The sequence below is a fragment of the Halichoerus grypus genome, chromosome 12 (genome assembly GCF_964656455.1).
Source record: "Halichoerus grypus chromosome 12, mHalGry1.hap1.1, whole genome shotgun sequence".
Taxonomy (NCBI): Eukaryota; Metazoa; Chordata; class Mammalia; order Carnivora; family Phocidae; genus Halichoerus; species Halichoerus grypus.
The window spans coordinates 29,733,878-29,759,007 of NC_135723.1; the positions used below are offsets into that span (position 1 = coordinate 29,733,878).

The following is a 25,130-nucleotide window of genomic DNA, read 5'->3' on the forward strand; positions in this document are numbered from 1 at the left end:
TGTTGGCCTGACCTCAGTTTGGTTTCCATTTCTGACCTGTGCCGTTCATTGTGGATTCTTCCATATTTTATTTCACGTGGAACTTATGGTCAAGGCCTAAAATTCAATAATGACTGAAAAAGTCCATCTGAACAAAATACAGTTTGTTCAGGGATTCAGTTTGGACACCAGAGGGCAGGAGAATCCCTGGAAGTGAAGGAATGGATCCTTGTCGTTGGTGAGTTTCCAGGCTGGCTGACGTTGTAATGATGTCATGGTAAGGCCAGGAGTTTAGGTTTGACTTTTTGTCACAGGAAGTACAGAACTCTGTCAAAACTAGAAAACAAAAGTGGCACATGGAGAGTCGTAGTGTTTATTTCCCTCGCTGATAATGTCAGCAGAAGGCCCAGTGGGAGCACAACTTATGAAGCAACCTTGATGAGAACAAGAGTGGGAAATGTAAATGCAAAGGAGGTTTTTAAAATAATCTATTTTAGGGCGCCTGGGTGGCTCAGTCGTTAAGCGTCTGCCTTCGGCTCAGGTCATGATCCCAGGGTCCTGGGATCGAGTCCCACATCGGGCTCCCTGCTCTGCGGAGAGCCTGCTTCTCCCTCTCCCACTCCCCCTGCTTGTGTTCCTGCTCTCGCTATGTCTCTCTCTGTCAAATAAATAAATAAAATCTTTAAAAAAAAATAATAAAATAAAATAAAATAATCTATTTTAAAAATTTTAAGTTCAGTGTAAAATGGCGTTCAGTGGAGATTCGGACATTTAGTAGAAAGCAAATTAAAGTAAGATGTGTGCCCCAGAATTAGAAGAAAAGAAATGACAAGCACAAGAAGGTTTCAAAACTGCATTATTATTTGTGCAGAGAACAGATCAACCCTTGGGGAAACAATGTGGGGTTCTGTTTGGTTGTTCACTTTGATCTCATTGAAGGTAGAGTGGTGCAGAGATTAAGAGCATTTGATTTGGAGTCAAGTAGAGTTAAATTTAATCCCTGTCTTACCACTTCAGAACAACAAGAAAGAACCCTACCTTTAACCAAAAGTGTAAAGCAAAAATAAACAACTTCTGATGGTAACTAGGATTGTCATTTTTATGTCTCTAAATTCTATAAAAAGGACATAATCTTCCTGATCAAAGAGAGTGCTGTTCTGCTGGAGTTTTTCTGGAGTCTCTTTCTGTCTCCATTAGCAATACTGGCCCGAGCTCGGGCTATGAATAAAAGTTTACAGATCTTTCTCGACTTACAGTGGGGTTACGTCCCAGTAGACCCATTCTAAGTTGAAAATATCGTAGGTCGCAAGTGCATTCACTACACCTAACTGGTCAACATGATAGCTTGGCCTAGCCAAACTTAACCATGCTAGGAACACTGACATTATTAGTCTATAGTTGGGCAAACTCCTCTAACACAAAGCCTGTTTTATAATAAACTGTTGAGTATCTCATGTAATGTATTGAATACTGTACTAAAGTGAAAAATACAATGATTTTAAGTGCATGGATTGTTTACCCTTGTGATGGTGTGGCCGACTAAGAGCTACGGCTTGGTACCCTGCCCAGCTTCACCGGATTCTCGTACTACATATAACTAGCCCAGGAAAAGATCAAATTCAAAATTCTAGGTACAGTTCCCACTGGCTATGTATTGCTTTCTCACCATCATAAAGTCAAAAAATCAGAAGTCAAAACTTCATCAGTTGGGGACCATCTCTAGTAACAAGGCATAATTATCAAACCTTAGCTACAGATTTGAATGTGCTTACACATGTAAAAAAACATGGGGATTTCTTGAGAAATACTGATGTTTAGAAAGGATAAAGGAATAACTGTTAAATGACACTTTCTTATGCCTGATATTTTTCCTTTTCTAAATTTTTAAAAAGAAAAAAAAGGCTAAGTATCTCTGTGATAGTGTGGATCCAGCCTATTCCCTGGATAATTTCAAACTCTAAGAAAATATGTACAGTGTAAACACTGTATATTTTGAGTACTAAGGAGCAAAAACTGGTGTGTTTACTGCGATGGGGCGCTTCTTTTCTCATTGATGAAAAACTCTCCTCACTGACTCTTATGCATGACTCTTGGTAGGGAAAGGTCACCTATTCACATTTCAGAGAAGTGGCTGTGTTCTTGTGAGGACAGTATTGTGACACGTGATTTGTCTTTTTTTTTAAAGATTTTATTTATTTATGAGAGAGAGAGAGGCAGCAGGGAGGAGCAAGGCACAAGCAGATTCCACACTGAGCGCAGAGTCCGACGCACCGCTCAATCTCACAACCCTGAGGTCATGACCTGAGCCAAAACCAAGAGTCAGATGCTTAATGGACTGTGACACCCAGGCGCCCCGACACGTGATTCATCTTTAAGCCTCCCATGGCATTTCACAGCTCTTCAGGCAGGAGGAAGGAAATGGTGACAACCCCCTCGGCGGCACCTCTAACCTACACTGTATTTGGAAAAATATAGGTAATCTGGATGCATTGGCATGTGATCATTTCATGATCAATTTCAATTTTTTAGTATAAGAATCAGCTACTATATATATGCATGTAAATTGTTTTCTGTAGGGGCGCCTGCACGGCTCAGTTGGTCAAGGGTCCCACTCTTGATTTTGGCTCAGGTCATGATCTCAGAGTCGTGAGATTGAGCCCTGCATGGACCCTGCTTATGATTCTCTCCCTCTCCTTCTGCCCCTCCCCCCTCAAAAAAAACAATTTTCTGCAGTTAAAATGTAGATGGTTTCAGTCCCAAATTCTCCAGTAACGTCTAGATGATGGATAGTATTTTTTTTTAATGGCCTAAATGGTCATAGTATTTTTAAAAATAAACTCATGTAGAAGCAGCTCCAAATGTGATAGTCCATGATACTTAACCCCATAATCCTAGTGTGGTGAAATTTCCCCAACTAGAGTTCCCTCTGAATTTTAACTATCCTCCTCAAAAAAGCCCCAAATATATATAATGTAAGTTGAAATTCTATGTATATTCATTATATATATATATGTACACTACAGTTCAGTATACACATATAGAATATATATTCAGTAAAAGGTATTCTATCAAAGGGGAAAATAAACATAAATTAACATAAAATAATTTTAACATAGATAATAGTACAAAGACTAAAGGCTTGGATTCTGCTTGGACTCTGCTGCCAGAGTATCTGGATTTAAAACGCAGGTGCACCACTCACGAGCTTTGTGACCTTAGGCAATTTACTGCACCTCTCTGTGTCGGAGATTGCTCACCTGTAAAACGGCATTAATAACAATAGCACTTGCTTCTTAGAATCATTATGAAGCTAAGATTTGTAAAACCTTTAGAAGATTACCTGCACACCCTAACCTACACCTTACGTTACTGTTAAATAAATAAATAAGACAAGTAAGTACAACTTTGATGTTCAAAGATAATAAAAAAGTGAATCCCATAAAGAAGATGTGGTATATATACAATGGAATACTACTCAGCCATCAAAAAGAATGAAATCTTGCCATTCACAAGGACATGGATACAACTAGAGGGTATTTTGCTAAACAAAATAGGTCAATCAGAGAAAGACAAATACCATATGATTTCACTCATATGTGGAATTCAAGAAACAAAACAGATGAACAAAGGGGAGGGGAAGGAAAAATAAAATAAGATGAAAACAGAGAGGGAAGCAAACCATAAGAGACTCTTAACTATAGGAAACAAACTGAGGGTTGCTGGAGGGGAGGTAGGTGGGGGGATGGGGTAACTGGGTGATGTGCATTAAGGGCACTTAAGGTAATGAGGAGAAGGTGTTGTATACAACTGATGAATCACAAAATTCTACCTTTGAAACTAATAATACAGTATATGTTAATAAAATTGAATTTAAATAAAAAAATCTTTAAAAAGTGAATCCTGAAAATCATATTATTGGCAATTTTTTTCCCATGGAAGTGTGATCACCTTATAAATCAGTCCAGAAAACATACTTGAGACATATTTCTATTGAGGAGTTACGAAAGGGAAAATAGACATTGTTGTAAAGTGTGTTTCCCACATTTAATTAGGTTATGTAACAGGAAGATGAAAAGAGAATTCAGAAAGCCTGGCTACCAACTGTTTCCTGTTTAAGAACAAACATATGAAAAGAAAAAATTCAGTAGAATTGGATGGATTAAGTTAATAATTTTTCTCAGACATTTTGATGATTACTTTAGACCTCCTGGTAGAAATATTCATATTGAAACTTAAGGGAAAAAAAAGGCATTTATTATGTCAATTAGCCCATCCTAAAATATTTAAATAACTTAAACTGTTTTAATCACATCAATGAAAACAAAACAACACAAAAACTTTCTATTTAAAATGCAAATACAGATTTTACACAGCAAAGTGTTTTTTTTTTTAACAGATGTAACATAATAAGGAAATAAATGAACCATTGTAACTGATGTAGTCATTGAAAAGTAGAAATGAGGACCTGAAGACTCTAGTTATATACAGAGCTGTACGTGGGAAATAAATATTTATTTGACATTTTCATTTAACTTGGAATATTTGTCATTCTAGATATCAAATCATCTTGATGATTCGGTAGACTTACTGAAGATTGGCACTATATTTTCAGCAGAGCCTGCTCCTTATTATATAATCCATTGTTTCCTGTTAGTACTTAAAGCTCTTACTCAAAAGAAAAAAAAATGTCAAGTTCCAGGGAAGTATGGAAATGCTAATACATCACCGTGAATAAATAATAGGTATTTTAAAAACCACAGTATATGTTGCTGTGGTAAATAGCATAGTTTATTATAATAGAATTAAGAAGAGGATATGGGCTTCAGAAAATAATTTGATTATGAAATTGGATACATACTGTGCCAGGTCGGGGATAAGGAATTCTTCCATCATACTGCACCCAACGATGGTCTGCACTTTCCTTATGAGCATATGGACCATTGAAAACTGCTCTGACGTCAGCCATGCTGTACACACAAACAGCTGAGCCTTTGAAGATGGAGCTGTAAAAAAGCAACATGATCCAATCATTCCCCGTACAACAGTCACTGTACACTTATTTATTGAGCACATATTATAACCAGGTGTGTGGACAAACTTGGGCAGCACATTCCATCCGATAGGTGCTGCAGACGAAATGTGTGGATGTGCTTAAGGAGCTTATAACCAAGTAATCCTGAAAAAGGTGTGATAGCAGTTACATTACAGATAATTACAGTAACAAGCGAAGCAAGCATGCAGATGGGTCCCCAGTACAGGGCTGTCTGGTAAGTTTTCAGAGAGTAGGTGGTGTCTACATTGACACCTGATGGATACATGGGAAATACCTAGAAAAACTGAAGGACAGAAGGAAATATGCAGAAAAGAGTATCAAATTTATATACATGCTTTTGAATTTTATTTGAAGTTCTTACAGCATAGTGCCTTCTAAAGAACTTATAAAAAAGTTACATTACCTATTTTTTTATAGAGGAACACTTTAGGTATATAAATAATAAATATCTCATTTAGGTTTTCTTTTTTTTTTTTTTTTTTAAGATTTTATTTATTTATTTGACAGCGAGAGATAGCAAGAGCAGGAACACAAGCAGGGGGAGTGGGAGAGAGAGAAGCAGGCTTTCCGCTGAGCAGGAAGCCTGATGTGGGGCTCAATCCCAGGACCCTGGGATCATGACCTAAGCTGAAGGCAGACGCTTAACAACTGAGCCACCCAGGCACCCCTCATTTAGGTTTTCTTAAAGTGAGTGAATGTCCATAAACATTGGCTATTAATAATTTCCTCATTCAATTTTTATTAACTCGAAAAAAATGTTGAAATTCTTTTGTGCTTCTCCCCAAATTTTCGAATTTCTTCTTGAATTTATGTATGTAACCTATGTGATACTTAAAATTAATCTTAATTACACAGGACTGGAGGACACATAATCAAGAAGCAGAAAAGCGCCATGGGAATTTCACAAGTTTTTGCAATTTAGTGGTGAAAACTGTTAACACTATCACCAGATGTCTCATTTTTTTTTATTTTTTTTTTATTTTTATTTATTTATTTATTTATTTTTTTTTTTAAAGATTTTGTTTATTTATTTGACAGAGAGAGACGGAGTGAGAGAGGGAACACAAGCAGGGGGAGGGGAGAGGGAGAAGCAGGCTGCCCGCTGAGCAGGGAGCCCGATGCGGGGCTCGATCCCAGGACCCTGGGACCATGACCTGAGCCGAAGGCAGACGCTTAACGACTGAGCCACCCAGGCGCCCCTCATTTTTTTTTAAATTTCTGGAAAATAAAAGACATTTTCTCTGCATCCAAAATTTTCAGTGATTTTTGTTCATAAAAATGAGATCACCCTTTATGACCTAAGAGACATATCATCTCAGCACTACACAAGTGAGCCAAGGATTCTCTAGCATGGGAAACTGAATCATTAATATTCTTGGAATGAGGGGAGCCTGGGTGGCACAGTCAGTTGGGTCTGCCTTAGGCTCAAGTCATGGTCCCAGAGTCCCGGAGTCCCAGGATCCAGCCCCGCATCGAGCTCCCTGCTCAGCGGGGAGTCTGCTTCTCACCCTGCTCTCTTGCTCTCTCTCACTTTCTCTCTCAAATAAATAAATAAAATCTTAAAAAAATATAATCTTGGAATGACATTAATGGGAAGCAACGGGAGCTGATGACAAACAGGCAGCTGGAAGAAAACTCTGCTAAGAAGGGAGGTGATGCCCCCATAAAGATCACATCCTCTGCCTAGGATATTTTAAAGGAATGATACATCACACTTTATGGTGTTTCTATTGTTGCAGATTAATTACATCTTCTTATTGGACAAAGGATGTGACACTGCTTCCCAGTATTACCTCAGTCCTTGGGGCGGCATTAAAAATAGAATAATAAAGTACACCAAGAGCAAAGAGTTGACTTGTAACTTCACACTCTGGGTGGGCAGAGTACTTGGTAGGAGAAAAAAACATAACTATCTTGGGGCTGTATTTCCCTGGCACATGTCTATGCCTTGTGTTGGAACACACAGTGACTTCAAAGACAGTTCTGTGAATGGAAAGATGCCAAGAGAACTAGCTCTGAGATACTTAACTTGAGTAACTACAGGCACTTGCTTTTCTTGCATCTTTTTAGTTAAGATATAAATTAGCCGGAAAATGGGGTCCAAATAGCAGCATTCTTAGGGTATCTTCTTTATTTTCACTGTAAATATTCACATTCTCTATCTTACAATGAACCAAGGAGCATTTTGTTTTCTGATATCGTCCGAACCACACTATTGGTACAAGGTGTAAGGTGAACTGAATGAAGGTAATGTCACATAAAAGAAATTATAATTTGCCTACAGATTACTTTAATAATTTATTCAAAAGGAGGCAGTAAGACCATTTCTCTAATACTAATACCAATACTGCCAATTCTTCCAATACTAATATCAATATAAACAACGGTGATAGCAGAGCTGTGGAAAAAGTAAAAAAGTAGTTCAAAGAAGGTGTTGCAGGGAGTAATATGTAACAGGAATAAAGCTGTCCCATGTTCAAATGTAAGTTTCTGAATTAAATGAAATTAATATTACATAAAATTATGTAAGGTCCATATATTCTTTGAGAAAGCTTCACAGATGATAGGACAACTTTTAAGGAAGTCACAGAGTCTCGGTGACAAGTACAGGACAGTATTACACAGAATGAAGACAAAAACACAGGGGTGAAAATTAAGAAAACACCTTTGGTTCTAGTCCCATTTTTACTACAACTTGGCCCATCTTCTTGGCGCAAGTCATACAAACCTCCTTTGCCTAAGTTAGCAGAGCAATAATGATATGCTGGTAACAGCCAAACTCCCATCTTTGTAGGGTAACGGAAGGGTATCTAAGATTGTACATGATGACACTTTAGAAGTCAAGAGTGTCGCATCTTATGACTGCAACCTAAGCAATGACTAAGGCATGTATTTCTTTCATACTACTTCTATGTCATGCAGCTTAACCTATTTATTATGGTGAGTATATGCATACACCTTTGCATCCTGTAACTTTAGTCTGGGAATTTAACTCACAGAAGTACTTGCTTACTTGCTCACACAGAGAAATAGCCATATGTACAAGGTCAGTCACTGAAGCGTTATGCGTACCAACGAAGACCTGGAAACAATGGAGATGTTATGTATAGGAAACTGGCTAAATGAATTGTGGTAACTGATATAGGAGTGCTCTGCTGGCATAAAAAGAACAAAGGACATTTTATGTCTTGATATTAAAAGAGTTCTAGGAAACACTATGTGAAAAAATAAAATGAAAAACGGGTATTTTTTTTTCACACAAAAGGAAGGGACAAAAAAACATATATTTCTTCTATAGAAGAATTACAAGTGTTGTTTTTGTTTTGTTTTGTTTTGTTTGTTTTTTAACTTACCTGGTTGTGGTAAAGACTCCATAGACTACAGGATTTCTTTCATCTCTTGTGGGGAGTAAGTAAATATCCTCTATTAATGGGAAAAAAATAACAATTCAATATATTTTTATATTTCAGTATTACATATTTGCCTTTTCTTTAAGAAATACAGTAGTTCTGAGACACTAATAGTATATAAAATTAACAGTGAAAGTCGTTACATTATGACATAAGAAATTAAGGGTAAAAGACGGGTTTTCTCACTAGTCATGTGACACTGAACTGGATATCTAACCTTTCAGGTGTCTACTTCAATCACCTGTAAATGGGATGATTCGCTTGATAATCTCCATGACTATTTCCAGTCAGAGGTATGTGATTTCTTACAGAATAGAAATTAAAAACATAGGGTGTTTTTACCTTCCAATGTAAAAAAAGTCTTGTCCTGTAATTGTGTCAACTTACTAATAATTCAATTATCTATTTGCTAACAATATAAAAATAGCTACACAATTAATTACTTGTGCAGTATTACTTGTGTAACTTGCTCAGTATTTTGTAACTACTTGAGCAGTATTGACACCAAAGTATGTGTAAATAATATTCATTAAAAGATCATTTAAGATGTGAGCATGCTTATATACAACATGAGGAATCACCCATGAATATTGAATATATACTTTAAATACTGTATGGCAAAATCATTCAGTGATAAAATCATTTTTACACTGCAAGGCAAAAACAAATTCAAAAGATAAGATTTGATGATGCTAACTTCATATTTAACTGAAAAAATTCCTTCTAGAATTAGCTTTGAGGGGGTAAAGAGGGGAAATGAAAGAGAATAATCCGTCTAACACTTTTCTGAGTATTCTTTTTCTTAACAAGTCGGAGGGAGCGAGTTCACCCAATCTCTCGTGCTCTCCAGCAGAGGGCAGTCTCAGAATAAAGAACCCAAGTTCTTGCTACCTATAGACTGTTACGCATGTTTGGAGTTAATTTCCAATTTGCATACTTTGTTTAGAATTTGGGAGAAATTTTTTGAAAGATAATTGTCAAATTATTGGAAATTTGTTATAATGGATAAAACACTGTCATATAAAATTCATATTCACCTCTTACATCAATTAGACACATTGTTGCACATGATTTGACTTACGTTAATTTTGTTTCAATAATTAAAACAATGGTAAAACTTAAAAAAAAAAGTAAAAGGCCACATGGAGAGTGGATGGGTTCTTGCTAGTAGCTTTTTGTCTCTTGCTGCAGCTTTATTTCCTCATAACTATGAGGATGCTTACAAAGAGACGAATTGCTTCATTACAATGTGCTCTGAAACCTAGAGCACCTCCATGTTCTTTGTGTGTGTGAATTTAGTAATAACACTCCTGCAAGCTGTCCTGGGTATATTGGGGGCTAAAATAAAACAAATGCTGAATTTATTAGGCAGTAAGTAATTTTTAAGAAAAAAAGGAGCATGCAACTTACGAAGCTCATCAAAATGAGTATCTGCCCCATCATTTCCAGGAATGGAGCAAATCAATCTGGCTTTAAGAAAAGTCGTCCATTTGTTTATCAGGCTGCGTTGTCCTCCTACATCATTCTGGAAAGAAAAAAAAAAAAGGAAAATAACAAAGATACAGATTTAACGCAATGGTTTACAAAGACAGGAAACCTACATGTTTAAGGCCTTGAACTTTCAAATAAGGGAAAAGGCAGTTTGGTCCCTTAAGATTACATGCTTTTCTAATGGTTGAATGAACGCAATGTCTACAACATGGCTCTACCTAATGAGCAGATGCAGACAGGGCTATCCAGTAAATGAGTGAGGCCTGGAATCAAATCTCACCTCTGTCACTTTTTGCTCCATGGCCTACAAAAGGCTATTTAACTCTCCAAGTCCCTGTTTCCTCATTGAAAAAAATACGATTAATGCCTTGAAATTGATTATTTTTTTTTAAAGATTTTTTATTTATTTATTTGAGAGAGAGAGAATGAGAGGGAGGAGAGTCAGAGGGAGAAGCAGACTCCCTGCTGAGCAGGGAGCCCGATGCGGGACTCGATCCAGGGACTCCAGGATCATGACCTGAGCCGAAGGCAGTCGCTTAACCAACTGAGCCACCCAGGCGCCCTTGAAATTGATTATTTTGATAATTAAATGGAAAAATTTGTGTACAGTGCTTAGCACAGGGGCGGACAACTTACGTTCAATAAATACTAGCACTGACTTGTATATTATACACATGATGAAGATCGTGATTTACAGCCTTTACAAATATGCTATAGACTTAAAAAAAAACAGTCTTTTTCCAAAATTAGTGCCCTACTAATTAAGCAATAAGGCAACATAAACATACATATAAAACCAATCTTGTTTTAAATGCTAATTGATGTTTTTCCATACTTTATTTGACTCTGAAATATTTCACTAAAATGTTCTTTAGACACTTACCAAACACAGGCATTTAAATCCATTCAGTAAAATAAATTCAAAAACTCACCGTAAAAAGATCTGTTTCTTATTTTTAATTTAATATGTCCCTGTGAACACTAAATTCATACAATTTGTTATCTGACTGGACTAGATCAGCTATGTTTGTAATAAGTAAGATGAGATTGTTTCATGGCATAAATAACTGTAAGTACTTAAACCAAAGTTTCAAAAATTACTTTTGGAGTTACTATTTCCATTAATGTACTTACATCTAAATGTAAATTATATGAAAATTTTTATCCTTCATGCAATCTATGTTTTATAAAATTAATAAAGAGTTCACTATCAAATACTAACTCTGAATATTTAGGAACTGTATTCCCTGTGCTTCTTTTATCTCTGAAAATTAAATGAAATTAGAGAAAAGTATCTAAATGACTTCTCCAAACAGGGGAATTCAAAGTCAGAGAAATAGCTGCTATTCTTCAAGAAAGGGGGGAGGAAGAAAGGGAAGGGGATGCAAGACAGAGATCCCTTTGAGTATTATCTTGGGTGATATGGAAACCCAAATTCCAGATGATATAATCTTAGTAACAGAGCAAAATCTCAGAAGGCTATAGATTTGTAGGAAAGCTCAGAAGGCAATGAGGTCCTTGAGACCAGGGACTGGAGCCATCTTTATAGCCTTAGCACCTAGCACCAGGGGAGTACCAGGGCACCCAGAGTGATGAATCCCATTTTATTTTGCTTTGCTTAAAGATTTATTTATTTATTTGAGAGACAGAGAGAGAGCATTGAGGGGAGGGACAGAGGGAGAGGGAGAGAGAGAGTCTCAAGCAGACTCCCAGCTGAGCACGGACCCAGACGCAGGGCTCGATGCCACGACCCTGAGATCATGACCTGAGTCAAAATCAAGAGTCGGACGCTTAACCAACTAAGCCACACAGGCACTGGTGAATCCCATTTTATATCCCCCTCTGCTAAACACGAGAATACTTTTCAGTAATAGCTCTGTATACATAAGTAATCATTTTTTATTTTCTTGATTTGTTCTTTAGGTTTATAACAATGTAAAAAGAAAAAAATTGAAATTTAAAGACATTTACATTCAATAAAATATTTCATATATGAACTAAAATTTGCACTTGAACAAAATATCGCACCTCACAGTTTGCACTACATCTCGCTGTTTTAAATTTTAAATGATCCAAATCAATGTGCACTTAGTCTTGGAACACATGTGTAACTGAGTTCATGTGTGCTGGCAAATACAGAATATAAACTTCATGATAAGTACAGCAATTGTTTGGAAACTGGACCAACAAAAGACCTTTCTGGCAATAGTATTTTGACACTGATACTGTTTAGAATTGCTGACACATGGTGATAATACAAAGCAAAAAAACATTTAGTTGATTTTCTCATAATTTTTCATTCTTCCCAGAAAATGCACTCCCTATTCCTTTCATCCAACACCTACTGTATGTATGTCACTAATGCTCTGCTTATCAGGTGTTTAATTAGTACATTTTTGATTATTAGTAACTAAAAATACAAGATAAAATTGATAAATGCCCTTTGAAAGTATAGCTAAATGCCAAAGAATTTAAGTCTCCTCTGAAATGTCTTTGTAGTGGAAATAATGAGGACAGGCATTGCTGTAGAGTTAGATTCAATATTGTTCTTAAAACGAGAGGTGAGTTCAGACATGCAGAGATTGGAATACTCAGGAAATATTCTAGGTGCTAGAAATTAGAGGGAAAGGACAATAGGTGAAACACTTCAGAACATGTATGGAGAACCAGGACAAATTTGGTTTAGATGAAGACTGGGATAAATGAAAATAGTGGAGGAAAATGTTATAAAAGGAAATTTGAGTACAATCCAGGAAGGCTTTAATACCAGACCAAAGCATTTATATGTCATTTAGTAATACGTCATTTAGTATAAAGAATTACTACAAAGATGTGAAAGAAAATGAATACATGATATCTTTCATATACTAACCCTCTAGAAACAAATGTGTCTATAGTTGCTATAGAATTTATGTTTTGTATGTGGTGCTTCTATTGTTGCAGTATCATTGCTCAATAATAAAAATAATCAATATTTCAGCTAGCTATTGGATGATTAATGATGGCTGCAGCTGTGAAGACAGATTTATCTAGACATGACCTTTATTTTTACTGCTAACATCCTCAGATCATTCAATAAATATAAATCCAGATGTTAATATGAATAGGCAAAAACACGGATACTTCCTTCTATTAATGATGAACTCTGTGCTAATGTTTATTAGGATTCCAGTGAGAAAATATGTTATCTGGGATCACTCAGAAAGAAAGAGATTTTTAAATAAATTTAAAAATAAAAAGTAAGATATCTTCTCATCTTTCTCATGAACCCTGATTCACATATGTGTTCTTTTATATTTTTATTATAGCAGAGCCTACTTGTATAAGCCAAGCTCTAGTTAAAACCTTTCAATCTTAATGCGCTCTTACATATTTATAATATTTAAAATTTTTCATTGCCCATATTCACATATTTTGAGTCAGCAATGAATACTAAAAATAATGTTGATTCAATATACATGAGGAAATACATCAGCTATTGTGAATTTAATGCCAGGAACTATGTTTGGTTTACTGCTTTACTCCTAGCAGTGTAGGTGCTTAAATTATTTTGTGAATTGAATAAACAGATATATCAAATATTTGCTCCACGACATTCCTTTAACAGGTGTATACATCACTACTTCATAAAAATTAGCAATCACATTCCCTTTTAAACATTTTATGACAAAAAAATAACAATAAATGTCCCTTTTCAAACAGCATCCCCCTTTCTATTTGTGATTATCATCCATATTCAAGACAAACCATGAAACAATTCTAACTATTCTACTAGGTTCAAATTTGTTGGACAGGAAAGAGACTTATACTGTAGCCTTGCATATATATATATATATATAAACCTGACAAATGGAAATTACAATCCTTTGAACAAAAGAATCCTTAAATGTTCTTGCGAATCCATCAAGCAGCCTTTCCTGGCCCCTCAAGGAATAAAAAGATAAAAAACAAGCAAAAAAAAAAAAAAACAAAATCCAGGTCAAAGATGAAAGCCACCTGCTGTCAGCAGGGAAAAGAGTATAATTTCTGGGATAATGGTTCTCAGGGATGGATTATAAGCATTTAATGACTGGATAGTAACTCTTACAGACATCCAGAAGCATGACCTGGCATGGCAAAGTTCAATTCACAAGAAGTTGTATTTCTCCTGTAGGTAAGTGTCAGTTGACTGACTGTTGACCGGCTCTCAGTCCCTGGATTTGTTTGCAAATCCACAAAATCCCCCCTGAGAACTTTAAGCCCAGAGGAGGGCTGAAAGGGAGATAACCATATTTGTACTAAATTGTCACCTCCTTGCTTATTTTTGTGAAGTTCTAAGGAACAGAACTATCTCACTAACACAATAGATTTATTATTGAGATGTCAGAATCAGCAGCTTTTAGTCACCGGTCACTTCTATGCCTCCACTCTATCACAGCTTCTTTGTGGTCAGATTGCCAAAAGCCTTGACATTCTCTACACAAAGAAGCAGATGAAAGTAACAAAGAAATTAAATGTAAATAAGCCAGACTGCGTGGGTTCCATCTGGGTGGTGAACGCACAGGGTGACTGTTTTTTTATTCTCTGTAGCTTTGTATATGTTTGTGACAGTTCTTAATTTTAAAAACAGAAAAGACAAAAGACGAAACAAAGCACAATTTAGAATCTTTCAGCAGCTTTAAAATAAACTCTCTCTGAGTCAGGTGGTTGAGTGATGGCTGCATATTATGAAATAGTATGATTTCCACTCATAGGCTTCTAATGGGTAGATGAGTCGGAAGGCAGGTTAATGGGGATTCCATTTTGCTTCTACTGTCCCAGCAGATTCAAGTCCTTATAAATCTTACATAGACATGTAGAGTAGCTACAAACTGTCACACGTGAACTTTTATTGAGTATGTCTTTTGACCTTTGGGTCACTATGCTGGATTCATCTGCTAAACACAATTTTATCTGTACACATCGTCCTCTTCAAGGATCTCTTAGCACTTCATAAATACGGTCCTTTTCACCTATATCTTGGGAAACAGAAGCTCTTGGAAAATATAAGAATTGACTTTCAGCTCCTATGCTCTTGACGCCTGAAGACTTTATAAATCAACAAATCACCAAGACATCTTTGAACATGTTGTATTCCACTGAAATATGGATTTAAGTTTAAGGTGAAAGACACCAGGCTTTTTGAATCAACAAACACTGAAGAATGACACATCTTAAGCACTTAGAAAAAAGAAAAAGAAAAAAAAAAAAAGGTTTGCTGCAGGAGTCAGACTGGTTCATAAATTCTTCTTTGCTTAAAATTAGTTCTTTTGCCTAATGCTATTCTGCATCCTCATGCAGGCAAAAGAATGGAATTCCCTGAAACACTGTGAAAACTATCATCTGTGCATCTTTTATGCATACTTCTCCCCAGTTCTAGCGATTAATGACATTTAACCTCAGAGATTTCAGTTTGAATTAATACAACCTACTTCTTTTGAACTGTAATCTAAACACTACAATATTGTAAACCAATAAACATATTTTTTTCCATAACTGAAACTGAGGTAAACACACAGGCTTCTCATTGACCCTTTTTACACAGTCAGTATAAGATTAGGGCAATTTAATACTTTGGCGTTTTCAATGTAATGCCTGTTGTATTTCAATACATCATTCATATTCTTTATCTGATCTGTCATTTATGGTAACAGCTGTCCCTTGTGGGTTTTAAACAGTCTCGTGCTGAGATATGCCTCTGAATCGCTGAAGACCCATTACACCAGCAAATGCTGGAGATAGGACCCCAGCAACTGACCTTTCAGAGCAACTGTCCAACGTACTTCTCCCTGTGCTGCCTCAAGCTTCACACAGTTATTTCTAGGGATGGATTTTAGAATCTTTGTAAACTTATTACAGATGGTCTGTATGGGGCTGTGTAAGCAAATAAAAATGATAAGGATAATCCAAACACAGAATGGCCTATTTAGAAGCTGGAAACTATGATCATGATGTGATAGAAACAAAAAGTAAAATCTGGAATAAGAAGTTCCAAGAGCCTCACTAGGAAAGCATGCCATATACACTAAAATACAGTGTTATACTGAGAGCAAGAGCTTAAATGGGGACATTTTTAATACATTAAATAAACTAATGGAAGACAGTGAAGTTACATGGACCAAATCAAATGAGAGAACTATGTCATTGTGCTTTCCATTTTAGTCTGGATCTTCCTTTGCAATGTGTTGTAATCACGTTTCATCTAACTGTTTCATTGAGATAAAAAAAAAAATAGTAATAAGGTTATGACCACTAAGAAATAAAAACAAAATAAGAAAATAAGGAGTCTTCTACTTCATCTACAAATAATCTTGAAATCCCTTAATGGTAAAAGAAACAAAACTATGCAAACTCAAACATCTCAGACAAAGGGGAGAGGAGAACAAAATAAACAGAAAAACTTGTGTGGCAGGTGTTAAGCACAGTGATTTTTAAGGGATCTATTCTGAAGAGGCTTTCAAGACAACCAATATTTTTTTTTTTCCTAAAAGGGACTCTCACGTTAGAGATGACTGTTTTCGATTTGCTATTGGAGAATCAAAATGGATAACATGTTTTTCTAACTACTCCAAAAACTTGTAAAAATTACTGGAAACACAGAACCTGATAATACACTATACTAAAAAGTTCAGTTTCTAAGATTTAATAGGTTAAAATTAGGTAAATCTAGGCATGGTAAGCAGTTTTTGTTTTGTTTTGTTTTTGTTTTTCAGGTAGGATCAGAGCTCAGTAAATTAAAAAAAAAAAAAAAAAAAAAAAAGCTACAGCCAACAGTGTAAATCCTTGCTTAGGAATTTCGGACAGGAAAACAGATGGAAGTGAAGCAAAAGCACATCTGTAACTTGTGGCTCTAAATCTCTCATTTAGGTTGTAAGTGACACGTTGAAAGTAAGCAAAAAAACCCCCCACAACTTGGGGGAGATCAATAAATACGGAAAGTGTCATCAGCCTAAAAACACAAATCTTCAAAGGCAGTAATTGTCCAAATAGGACCATATATCAAGGTAGACAATGCAAGTGGAATCGAGGCAAAGGACTATTAATTAGACCCCCAGGCGAGTTATGTGAAAGGACCATCCAAACGGAATTCCTGGCATGGACCAAAGGAAATACTGCAGAACAAAAAAGAGAACTGGCACAACCTACAGCTGGAATTCAGAGTGGGCTAGCCTAAGGAAGCTAATGGACAATGCTTCCAAAAATGAATAGAATCCAAAAGTAATGGGAAACAGCCTTGAGGCGAAAAGTTGCAAGCCAGCCTCCCTGAAGTGACTGGTATTTCCACACTGTAACTTACAAGGGTGGGTCTTGAAGGGACACACACACACACACACACACGTGTGTGGTAATAAACACCACACAGACATCAATAATAGTATCTGAAAGGACTATTCAGAAGGTTTATTTCAGGCTGTCTCACCTGTTCTTTCAGTTAGCATTTATTACCTCGCCATGGAGATCTGTGTAATTTACCATTTATGAGAGCCGCCCGGGGTGTAAGGTGTGCCATTTGGTGCTTGAAAATATTGACTATATGACAGAATAAAGAATTATAAAGTCTGACAAGGCTTTAGAAATCATCTAGGTTAAGCATCTTATTTTAAATATGAGAAAAATGGAGTAAGAAGTTTGACCGACAAGTAGGGATACCACTGAAAAATAATTCATGAGTAAATGTGTTCTGCCGTATACAAAGATAAACATAACTGAGTGTGAAAGCGATTCTTTAGATGAAGGTACTTATTCTCCTGAGGCTGTCATTGAGCAATACCGTCCTATGAAATGATACTCTAATTCAGCTTCTTTACTGCTTTTAGTGTCTCTCCCTGTCCACACCTCTTGTCTAAAGTTCGCATTGTTCAAATTGTTCACAAAATCTCCACCAAACATGTCTCCAAATTCTTTTGACTATGTTCAGAAATAAGATCCACCCTCCCAGCACAAATATTGCTAAAAATGAAGGCAAAATAATAACCATAATTTCAAACATTAAAACGAGTTAAGTATCATCGCTTCCCATTAACTTTTAGTAACTGACCTATCTCTAACCAACCCCTGTCCCTAATACACACACACTACCACTCTTGCACTCCCAAGCACAGTTAGTTGATCTGGCTCCAAAAGTGTGAGTGTGTATGCATGATACGTTGTGTGTGTGTGTGTGATTTTTGACATTTAACTCTCTGTTGTATGACAAGGAACTTACATTATTCACATGTCACTCTTCTACATTGTTGACTGCTTGAAAATAGAGACCCATTTAAGTCACTCTTGTTTTCCAGTACCTTCCTCAGTATCTGCCACATCCAGATTCATATATCTCATTTAAGTCTTTCATTTGCTCGGTAACATCATCATGGGAGAGACAGGCACCCTCATTTCCTAATTTAAGAAGCTGAGCTAGGGGGTGCCTGGGTGGCTCAGTTGGTTAAGTATCTGCCTTCTGCTCGGGTCATGTTCCCAGGGTCCTGGGATCTAGCCCCACGTCAGGCTCCCTGGTCAGTGGGGAGCCTGCTTCTCCCTCTCCCTCTGCAGGTCCCCCTGCTTGTGCTCTCTGTGTGTCAAATAAATAAATAAAATCTTAAAAAAAAAAGAAGCAGCAGCTGAGCTAGGAAGTACATGTGTAGAGCAGAGATGTAAGCCTAGATCTACTTTCACATTGAATATTCCTATCATTTGAGCAAAAGTTATTGGTGATATCCTTACTGCCAAATTGAACACCTGATTTTTAATCATAATCTTATCTGACTTCCTTTTGGTGTATGACATTACTAACAACTGCTTTCTTCTTGAAACAGCTTTTGTCCTTTGAGATGCCACTCTCATCCAGTTCCCCACCTAACTATCAACCTATTTCTTCTCAATTGTCATTTTCCTCTGTTTTTTTTTTTTTTTTTCTTAAATAAATATCATTGTCCCTCGGGATTGTGTCCTTGGTCATTGATCTCACACTACCTATTTACTTGGGCGATTTCACACACTTCCATGACTTCAAGAACCACCAATATATTGGTGATTTCCAAATTCATGATTCAACTGGCTGTTTTGGCAACATATCCTAGAGCCAGGTCAAGTTCAACATGTCCAAGTATAAAATCTATGCCCATACACCATTTCTGGTATTTTTTTGTCTCAAATATCGGAAGATATCTCTTTGTGAATTTTCCTAATCTCTGGTTATCTTCTGGAAATCACAATTACTAAGAATATAGGAGTCCATGTCTACGGGCAAGTATTAAAGTCTCTGGGACAGGAGTAAGGAAGAACTAAAATGCATCGAGGATCCAATAGGACAGGAACCTGTTGCAGCCTTTCATATACATCATGATGTCAATATCTGCAATATCAGTCAGTCCTAAATACAAACGGGGAAGATAAGAGTTCTTAAGAATCTTGAAATTTCATGTATGTTTTAAAGGGGAACCAATCACTATCCTATTAATTTTCCATGTACTTGTTATGCTCCCATCAGAGCAAAGCTCTTTCGAGATCATTTTTTCTTTTTTAAGATTTTATTTATTTGAGAGAGAGAAAGTGAGAAAGAGAGAGAGAGAACACGAGTGGGGATGGGGGAGAGGGAAAAGCAGGCTTCGCACTGAGCAGGGAGCCTGACGCGGGGCTCGATCCCAGGACCCTGAGATCATGACCTGAGCGGAAGGCAGACACTTAACCAACTGAGCCACCCAGGCACCCCTTCGATTTCTTTTTTTTTTAAAATATTTTATTTATTTATTTGACAGAGAGAGAGACAGCGAGAGAGGGAACACAAGCAGGGGGAGTGGGAGAGGGAGAAGCCCCCTTCGATTTCTTAAATGCTTTTCCTACCTCCGAGATTTCACATATGCTTTTCTTCCTGCCTGGAAGATTCTTCCCTATCCCTGTCATCTTTGCCCTGAAACTTCCTAAACATTTTCAATATCTGGTTCAAAAGTTACTTTTTCAGACAAATCTTCCACAGTCAATCTAAAACCCACCTATTTTCCTAACCACACCCTGTGGTTTTTTTTCCCCATTTTAGCACTCACCACACTTTCCAATTATGTATTAATCTGTGTGTTTTCTTGTTTAATGCATATATCATTTATTAGGTTGCAAGCTCAGTAAATACAAGAATCACTTTTTTCTTTTTATTTTCTATAAAACTACTGTTTATTTAGCATAGTGTTGTGCACACGGTTGTTAAGTAAATGAGTACTTTGATAGTCTATATTTATACTGTAGCCACTAGCCATGTGATACTACTTACTTATTTTTATTATTTTAAGTTTTTATTTTAGTTCCAGTTAGTTAACAATACACATGATACTATTTAAATTAAAATTCATTAAAATTAAATAACATTAAAAATTCAGTTCCTCTGTCATACTAATCAAATGTTAATACTAATAGCTACATGGCTCTATGTTGGAGAGTGTGCAAATGGAACATTCCTATCATCACATAAAGTTCTATTGGACAGACTAGTCTACAGTAAGCAATTAATAAAGGAGTAGTAATAAATTAAGGACTTACTAGACATCTATATCTAGATTCTATGCATTCTATTCTATTCATTCCTATTTTCTTTAAGGAGCCACCTAACAGGTCCCTAGTCACAAATATTTCTCAATCCAGATGGTTCCTCAAATTATTGCTAAGTATATCTACCCATCAAGTCACTTCTTTTCTAAAAAACATTGATAACTTCTCATTGCCTACAGGATAGAGTTTGAACTCCTTAATATGGAAACAAGACTTCTTATCTTCCAATTTATCACCCCAATCTTGAATGACATTGCCCCCCACATACGCCCCTCCAGTTCCACTTACAACAAGATTTCACCCTTCTGTAAACCAAATATACTGTCTCAATGCTGCCTGAAAGAGCTATCTTTTCCTTTCCTTTCCTCCTCCCTCTGTAGGACTCAATTTTTGAGCTTCGCCAAATATGCAGCATTCTCAGCTCTTACCTCTGTCACATTATATTGTGATTATCTGTTTATATCTCTATTTCCGTCACTGTATTATGAGATTTCAAAGAAAAGGGACAGTGGTTTACTTACCTCCCAGTGTCCAGTATATTGCATTTTGTACAGAACTTATATTTTGTTATTATTGAAACAATGAAATGATATAATAGTGAGTAGTTACAGAATTGAAAAGACTCACTCTTATTCTATAAACAATTCTTTACTAATTTTTGTGAATTTTTGCCTATTTCAAAAACCTTCTCCCCACCAATCACGATACACTACTCAGTCTAATAGTATTATCTTTGACAGGTCAATAAAATGGCTTTTACTTTAGTTTAGTAGCTGAAGATGTAGGGAACTCTTAAATTGTCAGCAGTTTGGGGTCTGAAGCTCATCAATTACAAATGGAAACAAATAAAAACAGCAAAACCAGAATATTTCTAAGCAAATGAGGCTTTAGGAATATCCTGGTAGAATAAAGACTATAAAGGACTCCCACATTACAAAAAGGTTTTGTAAACTCAGTAAAGTGTACACAGTTCACTCTTAATCTTCTCTAACATAATCTCTCACTTCTTGGATACTATGCTTATATCTATCGAACTCAATTTTGTTTCATAGCATAGACACACATTTGTTATTATTTCTTGAAAATTGAAAAACAATATTATAATAATCCCAGGGGGGTAAAAAAAAAAAAAAAAAGAACCAACAGAGAGGAATATGTTCTGAATAATGTCAGAAGAACATTTTTATGTGAAAATAATATATAACAGCAACAATGATGATGCTGAACAGTTTTTTTAATTAAACTTGTTATTGTTTTGACATATTTTTTAAAAGATTTCAAGTCATTTTAAATCTTGTCCGTGAAATTTCCACTTATACGTGCTCACTTTTTGCCACACCTTAATCCTAAATTATTAAGTAAAGTTCAAAACTGTCAGGGCATGCTGCGATTAAGAAATTTTAAAGATGTATGCAGAATCAAGTATTGTAAACATTTGACTAATGGATCATATGTGTAGTGGGAAATTCTGAAGATGGTACTAACTAGAAACAGTGATTGAGTAAAGAGATGTAAGAAGGACCTCCATTATATCTTTTTTTTTTTTTCCTAAGGAAATTCATCCATCACATGTCCTTATTTGATCTCACAATTTGTTAGCTTTTTATCCAAACACAATGGCATTACAAATCTTGCTGTGTGGCCTTCGAGTTTTTTGTGGTGGGAAGATTCCTGTACTACAATTCTTTCAGCCTTTTCAATTCTATAGGAGTTTGTTCATAATTAAAACAAAATATCCCAGGGCTGATACTTAAGAGTCTACATTATATTTTTAATATATAAGTTTCTAAATGGAGCAACTATATTTTTAATATGTTCTTCCACCTCTAACTTAGCTTTCAGTATATTTAACAATAGGGTAAAAATAGTGTTTTGTAACAAATGATTTTCTATCAAATGCATTAGACCTATGAAGAAATGAGTATTGAAGTCGTTCACAAAACACTCACTTGTTATATATGTTCATCAGAAAGTGACTTGTAAATCGTTTTTGACATATTTAATGTAGCTCATTTATGTAAATGATGTCAATCCACAGCCCAGCTTTTCAGGGTCAGGATACTGTTGTTATAAAGCATGCTTCAGTACTAACACACCACGACTACTCCAAGCAATGGCCATTCATCTCTAGGCAAGAGGCTTCAAGAGAAATTACTGTGAATTCTTGGACTCTGAAAGAATGAGGATGCTTTTTAGAGAATTCTGTCCCCTGGGGGTGAAGGGATCAGTGGGAGACGGCATCATTGGCAAGGACACTAGGTAAAGAATGATGTGTGCTCACAAGCTGGCCTCATTCAAAAGCCATGTTTTCGTTAGCACTTTTAAGTGCTGTGATGGTTTGTATTTCTGTCCCTGGAAGTGTTCAAAAGCCTGAGGGTACAGATTGAGAAAAAAAGTGATAGGCTCAAATGGAAGAAAATGAAAAGTTTGTACAAGACCAAAAAAAAAGCTTCCTATTGAGAGTATTTATTAACTTAACAGCAATTCTTCCTAATAACAGAGTTTATGCGGAAGGTGTGTGGCTATTTAAGAAAAGTTATTTCAAGGAAGATAAATCCAACTAAAAAAAATAATATATTGAAGTCAAAAGTGTGATTCCAGAAGCATTATTGTTCTATAAAGCTTGTATTCACTCAAATAAGAACTTGAATGGAACAAAATGGAAATGTTTCATAGAATTCTGTTTTCCTGTAACTTATATAAGATGGCAATCTTAAAAAATGAATTGCAGTGTTCTTCACAACAAATTTTTCACATTTTGGTTTATTTTTTTCTTCTTCTTATCTCATTTATTCTCAAAACCTAACCTAGATAAATGCCCTAGAAAATATTTACGACAGTATTACTATAACCATATTTTCAACTTATTTGATTCCTATAAAGATACATAATTTTACATGTGTGATGTGTTTTCATAAAAATACCAGATCTGATTCTGTTAGTGTTCAAGTTACTCCAGTGATTATATTACTTTCAACTTCAAAATCAAATTTAACGTACAAAAGCATTTTAATTTCCATGGACCAGGACAATGCAGTGATCTTACTGGGAATAGTGAAAATGGGCAAAGGGATAACCCTTTGGCAAGCTGCCAAAGAGATCTAACTCAAACCTGGGTAACAGTTCACACTGGGAAAAAAACAAAAAAAAACAAAAACAACCAAAAAACCCCTAATACTGGAAAAATTTGTATCTTTTTTTTTTTCACTTTTGGATCTTAAAAATTATTCATGTAAGATAGTGTGAATTTATCCTACCACTTATGAATGATGGACATTAATTTTTACTTCAAGATTATATAATTAATTGTTCATACATATACATACATGCCACTTAAGTAAGATAAGTATATCTTGCCTTACAAACTCTTCCAACTCGAGAAAGGATGGTCTTATCAGAAGTAGTGCCTTCTTGAGATGATTCACGAAAGAAGAAATATATTTTATCGTCATCTGGATTATAGGTGTCTGGTATAGGGAAAGTTCCAATAAATTTTGCTCCTGTTTGAAAGAAAAGAAGCTATAGATTAAAATACTGAGACAATTCAGCCAGGATAGCATTGGTGTCTTTGAATGTGAAACAGTTATCAGCAGAATAAAAAAAAAAAAAAAAAAGAACCATTAACTGAATGTGTGAAATGAGACATACACAAATAAATATGACACGAGGTAGAAACATGTATTAGCATGCAGAAGTCTCGAACAAGTTCTCTAGGAACTTCAGAGAGCCAGTGAAAACATTATTGGCTGATATTCACAATTGTTACAACTCAACCAAATTACTTAGAAAGTACTTTCAAACCTGGAGAATCTACGATTTTATATTTTCCTTTTATTTGATGGAGTCACTGTTTTTTAAATCACAATGTATAGAATGAAGAGCTTAGGGAAAACTATAAACATGTCCCAAATTTTGATATGTTATTTGCTGCATTTTGTGTAATTGCTAAAGGGAAAAAGGAAATTAAAACAACTAATTAACAGAGCTTGGGTTGACTCCAGTGAAGGCTCTGGAGACAGTCTTTGCAGGTGTATATCCTATCTCTCCCACTTACTACAAGGGTGACCTTACGTGAATTTTTGCCTTCTCTATGCCTCAATTTTCTCATGCCTAATATGAGGCTACCAATCATCTACCTAGTAGGATAACTGATATGATAACCAAGTGAATTAATATGTGTAAAGCACTGCTATCTGGTAGTGCCTGACACATAATAAGTGTTCAATAAATGTTATTTATCATTAAATAAATCTTCAGGATGATAATCATTATTACGACCACTAACAAGAGAATGATAGAAAATTTAGCACATCCACACACTTGATCGAATAACAGGTAGCTGATAAAAACGAAGAACACAGTTCCAAATGTACTGGCATGGAAAGATGCCCATAATACATGTCAAATGAAAAAAATATTAGCAACTCAACTAACCCCTTTGCACTGCACCAATGACAAGCCAGTTTGGGTTACTAATTCCTTCTTTAAAAAGTATTGGGCCTTTTTAAGTTTAGGTTTTATAGAATTGTGAATGAACCAGGTAACAGATCTGTAATGAGGTGATACTAATTCGGAAATAATTCTTTTGATTAAGGCAAACTAGAGACAGTGGTTATTGAAGAAAGAAGGAAGAACCCCAATGAAGTAGAAAATATGAG

The 25,130-nt window shown here is 35.8% G+C and overlaps 1 protein-coding gene across 3 annotated transcripts in view; it reads right to left on the reverse strand.

Moving 5' to 3' along the window:
- SEMA3D (semaphorin 3D) overlaps positions 1 to 25,130 on the reverse strand; it is a 196,043-nt gene that overhangs the window by 35,626 nt on the left and 135,287 nt on the right. For all 3 annotated transcript variants that reach the window (XM_036105527.2, XM_036105526.2, XM_078060099.1), the window contains 4 exons: positions 23,830 to 23,972; positions 9,853 to 9,967; positions 8,386 to 8,455; positions 4,838 to 4,982 (listed from right to left, as the gene is read on the reverse strand). In XM_036105527.2, coding sequence (XP_035961420.2) covers positions 4,838 to 4,982; positions 8,386 to 8,455; positions 9,853 to 9,967; positions 23,830 to 23,972 — 473 coding nt within the window. The remainder of the gene's footprint in view (positions 1 to 4,837; positions 4,983 to 8,385; positions 8,456 to 9,852; positions 9,968 to 23,829; positions 23,973 to 25,130) is intronic.